Below are 13,796 nucleotides of genomic sequence, written 5' to 3' on the forward strand. Positions count from 1 at the left end.
CCCTCTTCCTCTTCCTTCGATCCCTCCAAACCCTCCATCCCTCCCTCCTCTTCCCTTCTGTCAACTTTACAGAAGTATCCCTGGGTAGTTAGCATGGGTCTCAGAGTGTAGTGCATTGGTGGGGGGAGGGGGGGGGGACGTTAATTAAGTTCACACAGAGTTAATTGCATAATCTCCCTCTGTAATTATTACGGAGCCCATGGTTACCAGCTGAGGCCGCCATGCGAGGCTGAAGTAGTTGTGTTTATTCTCAGGTAATGAAATGAAATACCTTGCATGGTTTCAGCATTGACCTATTTCCTTATTTCCCTATCCAGCATCCAGCATACTGCATACTGCATACTCATACAGTCAGAGCCATGCATGGGCCTGAGCTTCGTGTTATAGAGGTGTTCACTACACTCATAGTTGGCTTGAGTCAAGTGGCCCTAATCTTTCTGTGTAAAATTATATATTGCATATGTATGTGTCACTGTAGGCCTATGCTCAGTGCTAAGGGCCACATTCACTTTTGGGATATACTACAATACAGACCTTGTCCAGAGTAAGGGTTGACCTTCAACCAGAGTGGGGGTTGACCTTTCAACCAGACTGGGACCAGAACACAGTGAGTCAACTTTTCAACAAGGACTCTAAATGACCCCGTTTTGGGCCCTTGAATATCCACCTCAGTGAAGCTCCCATAAACGTTTCACCTCTGGTGTAAATACTGTATATTAACCTGCTCATTTTTCTTAGATAACTATTCATTTATCAGACATCTCTGGGTTGAAGATGATTCCACACCCAAAGCCCTGCCCCATGATGCACACCTCTCCCCAACCAGCATCTCTCCTCAGGCCTTAGGGATGGGACTGCTCCATGTGGTGCACCCGGGTCTAATGTGTTGAATGCTGATAACTATGATATCAGGCATCATGGCGCTCGCATGGTTATTCTGCATGGGCAATCAATCTCTTGAGGTGTTTTTCTCTGCCATGATCATGTGTTATGGTGATGACTGCTTGTGAAGCCTGAAAAGTACACGTTTATTATTTTATTTTTGACATTAAAAGCGTTTTTTTGTTAGTTTTTTTGAGTGGCGACCCATGGGGTTTCATTTTAAACCAAAATGTGTTTTTCCAAGGATTAATCCCCATTCAATTAAAATAAGTAAATGCAGTCTATTAGAATAGCCGATCGCCTCGGGGATCTCTACTGTAATTGCTTCCTATTTGTTTTCACAAATAGCAACTGTGTTGGCTAGATCAAAACTGAGCGATAGAGACCGGAACCTTCCGCCGCCCGACGGAGAGCGCACCAGACTGGCAAGCGCAAAGTGAGGACGACCGCTTTAATATTTTATCTACAGTAGGCAATGGCTGGACAGTCTACCATCAACGGGATTACCTTATCTCCCGTAACTCGCCATCCATCTTCATAGCCGCCAGATCTTGGGGAAAATAACATTTTAATACTCAAGTGGAATTAGGGACTCAGTTTCTGCACCCCCAGTTTGCCGTGCACTGGCAGTTCCATGACTGGCGGGGATCGGACACGTAGCCCCACTCAGACGCGCTGTGACAGAAACAAGCCTCCTCATCTGGGAAGACTCAACAACCCTCGCCTCGTAACGAGATTTGAAGCCTCCCCCTTTATCAAACTAACGGGATCGTCGGATACCAACGACTTAAAATGACACCTTAAGTTACCCCTAATTACGCGCTGGTGTGTGCTGTCTCTGGTATTATTTTTGATTTGCACAGTGGGGGCGAAAGAGGGGGGAAACAGGAAACTCGTCCATCTCCAAGTTTTTCGGATCTCAGGGGCGCAGTGGAGGGAGCGAGCGGCGATGGCAGCCCGGGTGACAGCAGCGTTCGCTCTCCTGGTTCTCACCGTGGCAAGTGAGTAATCCTATACTTAAACAGGCCCATATAGCAATAGCCTACCATGGCTTCTCGATATTGTAATTCGGCCGCGACACACCCTGCATGCCCATGATGCTTACAGTTGGAGAGTAAATCATACTTTCTTGTGAATTTTAAGATCTAGAGGATACATAATGACAAATATTCTCATTCCTGTCTGGATATAGGCTATGCGTAACAGGGATTATGTGTATAATTGTTTCTATGATACTGTTGGAAGTGATTGTGATGTTGTAATTGTTGCCCTGGTTTGATAACATGATATATTTTCAACGGGACATTATAGTCCAGTGGGGAAAGTAGTTTTCAGTGCGTCAGATTGTGTTGAGCACGTGATTTTTAACATGCCTCGATTAACTAACGTGCATTATTTTACACAACTAATACACGCTGGCTGTTATGCGCTACGCATAAATGAAGTCTCCGAATTTCACACAGTAGGCCTACAGTAGGCCTAGCCAACTTTATTAGGCTAACGTTTGAAGCTTTTGGCCGAATTTATTCAATTATAAAACTGACTCACATCACGTGTCTTTGAAATCTTGTGACATTATATACATTTTATGACAGCCTTTTAACCGACAGGGAATTTCCATTTTGTGTCTAATTGAATTCACAAAATGCCAATTAAACATGCTTGATTAGGCTATTATGATTTCATTATGGCTAATTGTGCTTAATGGTTTGCGCAAAGCCCACTGCTGCTGATGATTAGGAAGGACATCAAGTTGCCATTCCATCCAGGATTTGGAACAATAGCCTCAGTTGAATTTGGCTCAAACCCAAAGAGTTTTATTTTATTTTGAGTTATCTCTACAGCATAGGTATGTACATATGTGCGTCAGTGTGTCACCTTTTTAGTTTCCTTATTGGCCCTAGTCCTTCTTTATCAAGCCCTTTCAGTCTGCATATGTCAGTCACGAGCTGGTCAGCTACTGTATAGCAACCTAGCGTTGCCAAAAGCCCTGGTCTGCTCTTGACTGACGCTATCCATGGTGCTGAATTAGGGCCCCCTTGACGACACTATCCATGATGCTGAATTATGGCCCCCTTGACTGATGCTGCCCATGCTGCTGAACTAGGGCCCCTTTGATCGACGCTGTCCATGGTGCTGAATTAGGGTCCCTTGACCATGGTGCTGAATTAGGATACATTTCAGTATAGTCACGCTCTTCAGCTCAGTCTACTCTGTGCTGTTGGTGAACATTGGGGTTGGATTGTACCAACATGGTTTAAATTAATCTAGGATTAGAGCTAATCTAGGTTTTGTAAATCTAGGTTTGTAATTAATCAGAGATGTGTTGCACCAATTAATTTTTAATCTGCATCAGTAAATCTATGACTAACGGTTTTAAACTGTGATTAGTGACATGTTACACCAATTTATGAGGTATTTCATGAGTTGAAATGAAGTAGCTAGTCTACTTGACAAATGAGGCCACAAAGTTTCTGTTCCTTCATAAAATAATAACAATTTAACGTTATAACTACTTCAACTCCATCGTGAAAGGTTCTCATGTGTTGCCTGATTTGAAATAAAATCCGTTATTTGCCAGTTACTAGACAGAAAACTAATTTATTAGCTAACATAGCTAGCTAGTTTATAAACCAAGCTAGCTAGCATACAATATTGTTTATTATTGTCGTTACTTAAAGTTATTTAGCAAATGTATTATTTGTCCGCTAGCCACCTGATCATGGCACGTCAAAGAAGTCAACATTTCTCAGTTTATGAAAAAAAATATTCTCGGGGCTGATGGAGAAATTTAGTAACGTACTGGAGGATAAAAAGACAGACAACACGACTGTCAAAAAAGAAGGAAGACACCTGGGCCATTTTATGCGACAAATGTAATAGATCGACACGGATTAAAGAGAAGAGGGACCCAAATCGGATGGGAAAAACTTAAAATCAAAAGCCAAAAAGGATGCGGCAGAGGAGAGGCGGGTGCTATTTCAGACGGGCCTCTGTTCAAGGGAATTCATCCTATCACCCAGAAGATATGCGATATGATTCTCCAGCAGTTTGCCCCTCTTCATAACCCCTATGATGACAATGGACAATTTGACCCACCAATATTTAGTAAGCATAAATAATTGGTAAATATCAATGCCTATAATGTGTTAATGCTAACGTTACTTCACTACAATGTTACCGTTATCAGGCCCGTTACAGCATGTTGCAAAATAATTGTTTTGGTCTCCCCACAGTAGATATGCTGCCATTTTATCAGTTAAACCACCTCAAGTGGCAGTTTAGAATTAATCTCCAATCTAAATTTATATATTTCTTTTAATTCATTGAGCAACAGGATTAACATTAATCTATGTTCAACGTGAAAACTAAATTTAGATTAGTGGAAGGATTTCATTTAACTAGGATTTATTTAAAACTAGGTTTAATATTTGGTGCAACAAGATGAATAGATTAACCTTGATTTAACCCAGTTTCAGAGTTAATCCATGTTGGTGCAACCCACCCTGGGGCTTTTAAAAGATACTATTTCAAATCAAATTTTATTTGATTAGTGTGTTTGGACCATGATAGTTTGTTGGTGATGTGGACATCAAGGAACTTGAAACTCTCAACCTGCTCCACTACAGCCCTGTCGATGAGAATGGGGGCGTGTTCATCCCTCCTTTTCCTGTAGTCCACAATCATCTCCTTAGTCTTGATCACGTTGAGGGAGAGGTTGTTATCCTGGCACCACACTGCCAGGTCTCTGACCCCCTCCCTATAGGCTGTCTCATTGTTGTCGGTGATCAGGCCTACTACTGTTGTGTCATCAGCAAACTTGATGATGATGTTGGAGTCGTGCCTGGCCATGCAGTCATGAGTGAACAGGGAGTACAGAAGGGGACTGAGCACGCACCACTGAGGGGCTCATGTGTTGAGGATCAGCGTGGCGGATGTGATGTTACTTACCCTTACCACCTGGGGGCAGCCCATCAGGAAGTCTAGGATCCAGTTGCAGAGGGAGGTGTTTAGTCCCAGGGTCCTTAGTTTAGTGATGAGCTTTGAGGGCACTATGGTGTTGAATGCTGAGCTGTAGTCAATGAATAGCATTCTCACATAGGTGTTCCTTTTGTCCAGGTGGTAAAGGGCAGTGTTGAGTGCAATAGAGACTGTATCTTTTGTGAATCTGTTGGGGCGGTATGCAAATTGGAGTGGATCTAGGGTTTCTGGGATAATGGTGTTGATGTGAGTCATGACCAGCCTATCAAAGCACTTCATGGCTACAGACCTGAGTGCTACGGGTTGGTAGTCATTTAGGCAGGTTACCTTAGTGTTCTTGGGCACAGGGACTATGGTGGCCTGCTTGAAACATGTTGGTATTACAGAGTCAGTCAGGGACAGGTTGAAAATATCAGTGAAGACAATTGCCAGTTGGTCAGGGCATGCTCGGAGTACACGCCCTGGTAATCCATCTGGGCCTTGTGAATGTTGACCTGTTTAAAGGTCTTACTCACTTCGACTACGAAGAGCATGATCACACATTCGTCCGGAACATCTGATGCACTCATGCATGTTTCAGTGTTACTTGCCTCGAAGCGAGCATAGAAGTAATTTAGCTCATCTGGTAGGCTCGTGTCATTGGGCAGCTCGTGGCTGGTCTTCCCTTTGTAGTCTGTAATAGTTTGCAAGCCCTGCCACATCCGACGAGCGTCGGAGCCGGTGTAGTACGATTCAGTCTTAGTCCTGTATTTATGCTTTACCTCTTTGATGGTTCGTTGTAGGGCATAGCGGGATTTCTTTTAAGCTTCCAGGTTAGAGTCCTGCTCCTTGAAGGAGGCAGCTCTACCCTTTAGCTCAGTGCGGATGTTGCCTGTAATCCATGGCTTCTGGTTGGGAAATGTATGTACGGTCACTGTGGGGGCGACATCATCAATGCGCTTATTGATGAAGCCAGTGACTGATGTGGTGTACTCCTCAATGCCATCAGAAAAATCCCTGAACATATTCCAGTCTGTGCTAGCAAAACAGTCCTGTAGCTTAGCATCTGGTTCATCTGACCACTTTCTTATTGACCGAGTCACTGGTGCTTCCTGCTTTAGTTTTTGCTTGTAAACAGGAATCAGGAGGATGTAATTATGGTCAGATTTGCCAAATGGAGGGCGATGGAGAGCTTTGTGTGTGTGGAGTAAAGGTGGTCTAGAGTTTTTTTCCCCTCTGGTTTCACATTTAACATGCTGGTAGAAATGAAATAAAACAGATTTAAGTTTCTCTGCATTAAAGTCCCCGGCCACTAGGAGCGCCGCCTCTGGATGAGCGTTTTCCTGGCCGTATACAGCTCATTGAGTGTGGTCTTAGTGCCAGCATCGGTTTGTGGTGGTAAATAGACAGCTACGAAGAATATAGATGAAATCTGTCTTGCTAAACAGCTCATCATGAGATACTCTACCTCAGGCGAGCAAAACCTCAAGACTTCTTTAGGGCTAGGCGTCCCGCCAGCGGGACACCTGTCGACAACTTCCGGTGAAATTGGAGGGCGCGCAATTCAAATAAATAATCATAAAAATTATGGATATTAAACATTTATGTACATACAAGTGTCTTATATCGATTAAAAGCTTAAAGTCTTGTTCATCTAACTGCATTGTCCAATTTACAATAGGCTTTACAGCGAAAGCATGCCATGCGATTGTTTGAGGACGGCGCCCCACATCAAAATATTTTTCAACCAGCACAGGCTTCATAAAATCACAAATAGCGATTAAATATTCACTTACTTTTTGAAAATCTTCCTCTGATTTGCAATCCAAAGGGTCCCAGCTAGAACATGCATGGTCATTTTGTTAGATAAAATCCTTCTTTATATCCCAAAAAGTCTGTTTAGTTTGCACCATCGATTTGAGTAATCCACTCGTTCAACATGCAGAGAAAGGAATTCAAAAAGCTACTGCTAAACTTTGTTATAACAAGTCAAAATACCTTCTATTTAATCCTCAGGTACCCTAAAATGTAATTAAACTATAATATTTAATATGGAAAGAAGTATGTTCAATAGAAAAGCAAAATTAGCAGGTGCATGTCCTTTTCGTCGCGAGCGCCCAGACTGATTTCCAACTCTGACTCCCAGTGCTAAAACTCAAAGTTCTTCCTCGTTTGGGAAGAAACAAGCCTGAAACCTTGAACAAAGACTGTTGACATCTAGTGGAAGCCATTGGAACTGCAATCTGGGAGCTGGAATTACATATGCCCCATAGCTTTCCATTGTAAGAACATGGGATCTCAAAAAAACAAAAATCCTGGTTGGTTTTTCTTTCGATTTTCTCCTACCATATCAATTGTGTTATAGTCTCATACATTATTTTAACATTTCTACAAACTTCAACGTTTTCTATCCAATGGTACCAATTATATGCATATCCTGGCTTCTGGACCTGAGTAACAGGCAGTTTACTTTGGGCACATCAGTCAGGCGGAAATTGAGAAAAATAGTCCCTAGCCTGAAGAAGTATCGTGCACCAGCTGTTGTTTACAAATATACATAGACCTTCACCCCTTGTCTTACCAGAGGCCGTTGTTCTATCCTGCCGATAAATCTTAAAACCAGCCAGCTGTATGTTATTCATGTCGGTGAAACATAAGATATTACAGTTTTTAATGTCCTGTTGGTAGGATATACGTGATCGTAGTTCGTCTATTTTTATTTTCCATTGATTGTACGTTGGCTAATAGGACCGATGGTAAAGGGAGATTACCCGCTCGCCATCGGATCCTTACAAGGCACCAAGACCTTCGTCCCTGATATCTCCGTCTCTTTCTCATGCGAATGACGGGGATGAGGGCCTTGTCGGACGTTTGAAGTAAATCCTTCCCGTCCGACATGTTAAAGAAAAAGTTTTTCTCCAGTATGGGGTGAGTGATCGCTGTCCTGATATCTAGAAGCTCTTTTTGGTCATAAGACACGGTGACAGAAACATTATGTACAAAATAACTTACAAATAACGCGAAAAAACACACACAATAGCACAATTGGTTAGTGGATCGTAAAACGGCAGCCATCTCCTCCGGCGCCAGATGGTCACACCAAAAGCATATGTCTAGTCTCCCAAGACTAGATACTTGGATTCTCAGGTAGGCCTAAAGAGTGGTCATCATGTCAGGTCAGGTGAGGTTGCATTGAAAAGTTGGTTTGTAACTCTTACATTCTTTTGATAAAATGACATAAACATAAACTCTCATGACACATGGCGTCATTTTAAGGTGGGATGGTAACACATGGTTGATATGAAGATGTAAAATGTCTAACTACCAGTGCAGTAGGCTGCTTAATGTGTTTTTCTAACTTGGCTTATCTTCCTGCTGCGGACGTGTAGTGAGCACCTGTAGACTAGACACTCTGCCTGTCCTCTGAGAGCTGTCTAGGAAGACAACATAGTGTGACTGTGTCACTGTCACCTCTCGTCTCACTCTGTCTGGAAACAGCTAAATCTGACAACTGCCTCACTGGAGTTTAGCTTAATGTTCTCACTGTCTGGCACTCTATCTCAGTCTTTTCTTCTGTCTAGATCTCTTGCTTTTTACCTGGCTGCTCAATGCAGGGCTGCTCAATGCTGGGCTGCTCAATGCTCGGGCTGCTCAATGCTGGGGCTGCTCAATGCTGGGGCTGCTCAATGCCGGGCTGCTCAATGCTGGGGCTGCTCAATGCTGGGCTGCTCAATGCTGGGGCTGCTCAATGCTGGGGCTGCTCAATGCTGGGGCTGCTCAATGCTGGGCTGCTCAATGCTGGGGCTGCTCAATGCTGGGCTGCTCAATGCTGGGGCTGCTCAATGCTGGGGCTGCTCAATGCTGGGGCTGCTCAATGCTGGGCTGCTCAATGCTGGGGCTGCTCAATGCTGGGGCTGCTCAATACTGGGCTGCTCAATGCTGGGCTGCTCAATGCTGGGCTGCTCAATGCTCAGCTGCTCAATGCTCAGCTGCTCAATGCTGGGGCTGCTCAATACTGGGCTGCTCAATGCTGGACTGCTCAATGCTGGGCTGCTCAATGCTGGGCTGCTCAATGCTGGACTGCTCAATGCGCAGGAGTGCAGGAAGGGCAATCACATGCTAGCAGTCTTTAGCTTGCTGCACGCATGCAAATCAAGTCACATTTTATTTGTCACATGCGCCGAATATAAAATAGTAACACAAGAGGAATAAAATAAAATACACAAAAATGGAGCTCTATGCAGGACGTACCAGTACCAGATCACTGTGCAGAGGTACAAGGTATTTGAGGTAGACATGTACTTGAAGGCAGGGTAAGGTGACTAGGCATCAGGATAGATAATAATAAGGTATTTGAGGTAGACATGTACTTGAAGGCAGGGTAAAGTGACTAGGCATCAGGATAGAAAATAAGAGTAAAATAAAGAACAGAGTAGCAGCAGCAAATTATGAGTGTAGAAGTGTGCGTCTGTGAGTGTTTGTGTTGTGTCGGTATACGTACAGTATGTGTGTTAAGTGTCTGTGTGCGTATGTAGTGTACAGTATGTGAATGTGTGTGGGTTTTGAGTGGGAGTGTCAATGTAGTGCGTAGGGTAAGCGCAAGATAGAGTCAGCAGAGATACTTTGGGTACCTTTAATTGACTATTTAGCAGTCTGCACCCCCACAACCCCCCACTCTCCCCCACATCCCTGCGGGCTATGGAAATCAGCTCTCTCTTGTGTTAAAAACATCGTTTGTGGGCCTTTGGTGCTGCATAAGGCTTTTACGTTTTGTTGTGTGTTTGTTCTATTACGTGTGGCTATTATTAGGTTAATGTTTTCCACTTGACAAAGTTTACAGTGTAGATGTGCACACTCACTGACAGGCAACGCTAGTGATTCAATGAACATTGTAGGTGTCCTACAGTATCACTTGTTTGAATGTGTTATTTTTTGATTGAGAATCGTTAATGCATCCCTGTGGTCTTAATCCTGTCCATTCCTGAGGTGATATTTGAAATATTTCAGAAACACTGTTTAGGAAAGAATAGGCAGAATACCTCAACGAATAATCTGGAGACCATATTCAGGGAGCAGAAGAAAACGCGATAGAGAGATCAAGAGGGAGAGAAAGGGGAGAAAGAGAGAGAGAGATAGAAAGTGAGAGATTATACCCTTTTCAGACGGAATATTTGGTATATTACTGGTAAGAAATATAATGCAATGTTTATATGACCCCCTTTCAAACAGTGTCACGGTTGTCGTCTGGAATGGAGGACCAAAACGCAGCAGGAATGTGGATGCTCATCTTGATATTTATTTAGACCAAGAAAACACCAAAATAACAAACAACGAAGAACGAACGATCAACAAAACAGTCTTGTAAGGCTCACACACGCAAAACAAGAAACAATCTCCCACGAACACTAAACCAAACAACTACCCATATATAGGACTCTCAATCAGAGGCAACGAGAAAGCACCTGCCTCCAATTGAGAGTCCAATCCCCCATTAACTTAAACATAGAAATACCACTAACTAGACTAAACATAGAAATACATAAACATAGAACAGTGCCCAAAAACCCCGGAATACATAAATCAAATACCCTTCTACAAAAACACCACCCCGAACCACATAAAACAAATACCCTCTGCCACGTCCTGACCAAACTACAATGACAAATAACCCTTATACTGGTCAGGACGTGACAGTACCCCCCCCCCCAAAGGTGCAGACCCTGGATGCACCTCATACATAAACAAAAACCCCAAAACCACAACAACAAAAAATCCCCCTAAACTAAAGGGAGGGAAGGGAGGGTGGCTGCCGTCACCGACAGCACTTGTGCTACACCCCCCCTCCCCAACCTATACAGGTGGTGGTTCAGCTTCCGGCCTACTGTCCTCCAGAATGCAGACCGACCTAATCCGTTTCGGGCCGTAGGCAGACTCCCCTCGTTCCGGATCGTAGGCAGACCTCTTCCATTCCACACTGTCGGCAGACTCATTTGAAACACAGTTACTTAATTTTAGTTCTAGATCATTAATAGACTTACTCAGTTCCGGGTTGCTCCTAGACTCCTTTGGTTCCGGGTCATAGGCAGACTCACCCGGTTCTGGGTCACAGGCAGACCCCTTCGGTTCCGGGTCACAGGCAGACACCCTCGGTTCCGGGTCACAGGCAGACCCCCTCGGTTCCGGGTCACAGGCAGACCCCTTTGGCAGATCCGGCGCGGCGGGCCACTCTGGCAGATCCGGCGCGGCGGGCCACTCTGGCAGATCCGGCGCGGCGGGCCACTCTGGCAGATCCGGGCAGACGGGCCACTCCGGCAGATCCGGGCAGACGGGCCACTCCGGCAGATCCGGGCAGACGGGCCACTCCGGCTGATCCGGGCAGACGGGCCACTCCGGCTGATCCGGGCAGACGGGCCACTCCGGCTGATCCGGGCAGACGGGCCGCTCCGGCATCTCCGGGCAGACGGGCCGCTCCGGCGACTCCGGGCAGACGGGTGGCTCCGGCGACTCCTGACTGGCGGGCAGCTCTGGCGACTCCTGACTGGCGGGCAGCTCTGGCGACTCCTGACTGGCGGGCAGCTCTGGCGACTCCTGACTGGCGGGCAGCTCTGGCGACTCCTGACTGGCGGGCAGCTCTGGCGACTCCTGACTGGCGGGCAGCTCTGGCGACTCCTGACTGGCGGGCAGCTCTGGCGACTCCTGACTGGCGGGCAGCTCTGGCGACTCCTGACTGGCGGGCAGCCCTGGCGACTCCTGACTGGACACTGTTGCCGGATACTCTGGACTGCACACTGTTGCCGGACTCTCAAGGCTGGGCTGACGCACTGGAAGCCTGATGCGTGGTGCTGGTACTGGAGGTATCCGCCTGGGGACACACACCTCAGGGCTAGTGCGGGGAGCGGGAACAGGCCGAGTCGGACTGGGTTGACGCACTGGAAGCCTGGTGCGTGGTGCTGGTACTGGACGTGCCAGACTGGGGTTTCGCACTTCCTGGTCCGCACGAAAGACAGGAACTGGAAACACCGGGCCATGGAGGCGCACAGGCGGTCTTGATCTCACCTCCTGCACAACCCGTCCTGGCTGGATGGAACTAGTAGCCCTGTACGAGCGGGGTGCTAGTACAGGGCGAACTGGGCTGTGCAGGGGCCTGATGGTTGCTGTGCGTAGAGCGGGCGTAGGGTAGCCTGGTCCTAGGAGGCGCACCGGTGACCAGACGCGCTGCGCAGGCATCCTCCTACCAGGCTGGATGCCCACTCTAGCACGGCATCTGCGAGGGGCTGGAATAACTCGCACTGGAATGGAGGACCAAAACGCAGCAGGAATGTGGATGCTCATCTTGATATTTATTTAGACCAAGAAAACACCAAAATAACAAACAACGAAGAAACGAACGATCAACAAAACAGTCTTGTAAGGCTCACACACGCAAAACAAGAAACAATCTCCCACGAACACTAAACCAAACACATACCCATATATAGGACTCTCAATCAGAGGCAACGAGAAAGCACCTGCCTCCAATTGAGAGTCCAACCCCCCATTAACCTAAACATAGAAATAGCACTAACTAGACTAAACATAGAAATACATAAACATAGAACAGTGCCCAAAAACCCCGGAATACATAAATCAAATACCCTTCTACAAAAACACCACCCCGAACCACATAAAACAAATACCCTCTGCCACATCCTGACCAAACTACAAGAACAAATAACCCTTATACTGGTCAGGACGTGACAAACAGCCCCTTATTTACATATCCGTGGGTAACTGGAAAATTGGGAGGGGTTGGGGGGTGTTGTTAAACCATGGGGGCTGTATACATTTAAAATGAGGGAGGTGTTAAACAACGGCAGTATTAATGAAGTTTCCTGCAAAAAAGTAGTGAACCAGTCGCACGGACCCGATACCTGTATTTTGGTTACAGGGTCTGTGAAAATCCAGGAATCATGACCAGGTCTTTAGGTGGCTTTTAATTTACAATGTTTTTTTTACCGCCAACGCCTTTCAAATACACCAAAAAGCTGGTATAAAAAAGCAGGCATGGTAAATGATTGGGATTTTGGTCAGTGTTTGAAAGGGATAGACAGAAAGATAGAAAGAGAGAAAAAGAAAGAGAGAGAGAAGTCGAGGGGTCTCTTATGTAGATGACGTTCTGTGAGAGCCAGCAGCAGGAGTTGAATCAGATGGCTTTAGAAACCAGGCTCCGCTGCCTCTCCTGCTCCAGGCCACATTGGTTGATGTGAGAATGACACACAGGGAGAAGAGAACAGGAGAAAACCAGTCTCCCTCTCCTGCCTTCGACTCCGCTCGACCTGCACTTGTAACCTGTTACTGTCGCTGGAGAGGAGAGCGGAGCAGGGGAGGGAAAGGGAAGAGGAGAGGAAGCGAGAGGAAAGAGAGGGGAGATGAGAACAAGGGAATAAAGGAGATGAGGGATGAGAGAGCAAGGGAAGAGAGGAGAGGAGAGGAGAGGAGAGGAGGGGGGGTGAGGGGAAGAGAGGAGATAAGGAGGCTGGAGGAGGGCATAGTTATGCTCAGCGTGGGAGTGTAATGTCGCCTGCAACACAAGTGCTGCTGTCACAGCTGAGACTGGGAGCAGAGCACACACACACACACACACACACCACCACCACCACCACCACCACCACCACCAACAACAACAACAACACAACCTACCACAGCCTAGGATAGCCAGCGCAGGAAATTTACAAACTGTATAGTTATGGCAATGATCCCAGTCAACACAATTATCACCTTCACAAGAATCATGGTCAGAGCAGACAAATCACACCCACAACACAAGGTTAACAGTCAGATCAGCCAAATCATAATGTTAACATTCAGAGCAGCCAAAACACACCCAAAACACAAGGTTAACGGTTAGATCAGCCAAAACACACCCACAAAACAAGGTTAACAGTCAGAGCAGCCAAATCACACACACAACACAA

General features: G+C 46.0%; 1 protein-coding gene across 1 annotated transcript in view; it reads left to right on the forward strand.

Annotated features, from left to right (window-relative positions):
• Positions 1–1,131: 1,131 nt before the first annotated feature.
• The window catches only part of LOC106604679 (neuronal acetylcholine receptor subunit beta-2), a 31,717-nt gene continuing 19,052 nt past the window's right edge, over positions 1,132–13,796 (forward strand). The window contains exon 1 of the mRNA XM_014199578.2: positions 1,132–1,883. Coding sequence (XP_014055053.1) covers positions 1,832–1,883 — 52 coding nt within the window. The 5' untranslated portion in view covers positions 1,132–1,831. The remainder of the gene's footprint in view (positions 1,884–13,796) is intronic.

The sequence above is a fragment of the Salmo salar genome, chromosome ssa05 (genome assembly GCF_905237065.1).
Source record: "Salmo salar chromosome ssa05, Ssal_v3.1, whole genome shotgun sequence".
Lineage (NCBI taxonomy): Eukaryota > Metazoa > Chordata > Actinopteri > Salmoniformes > Salmonidae > Salmo > Salmo salar.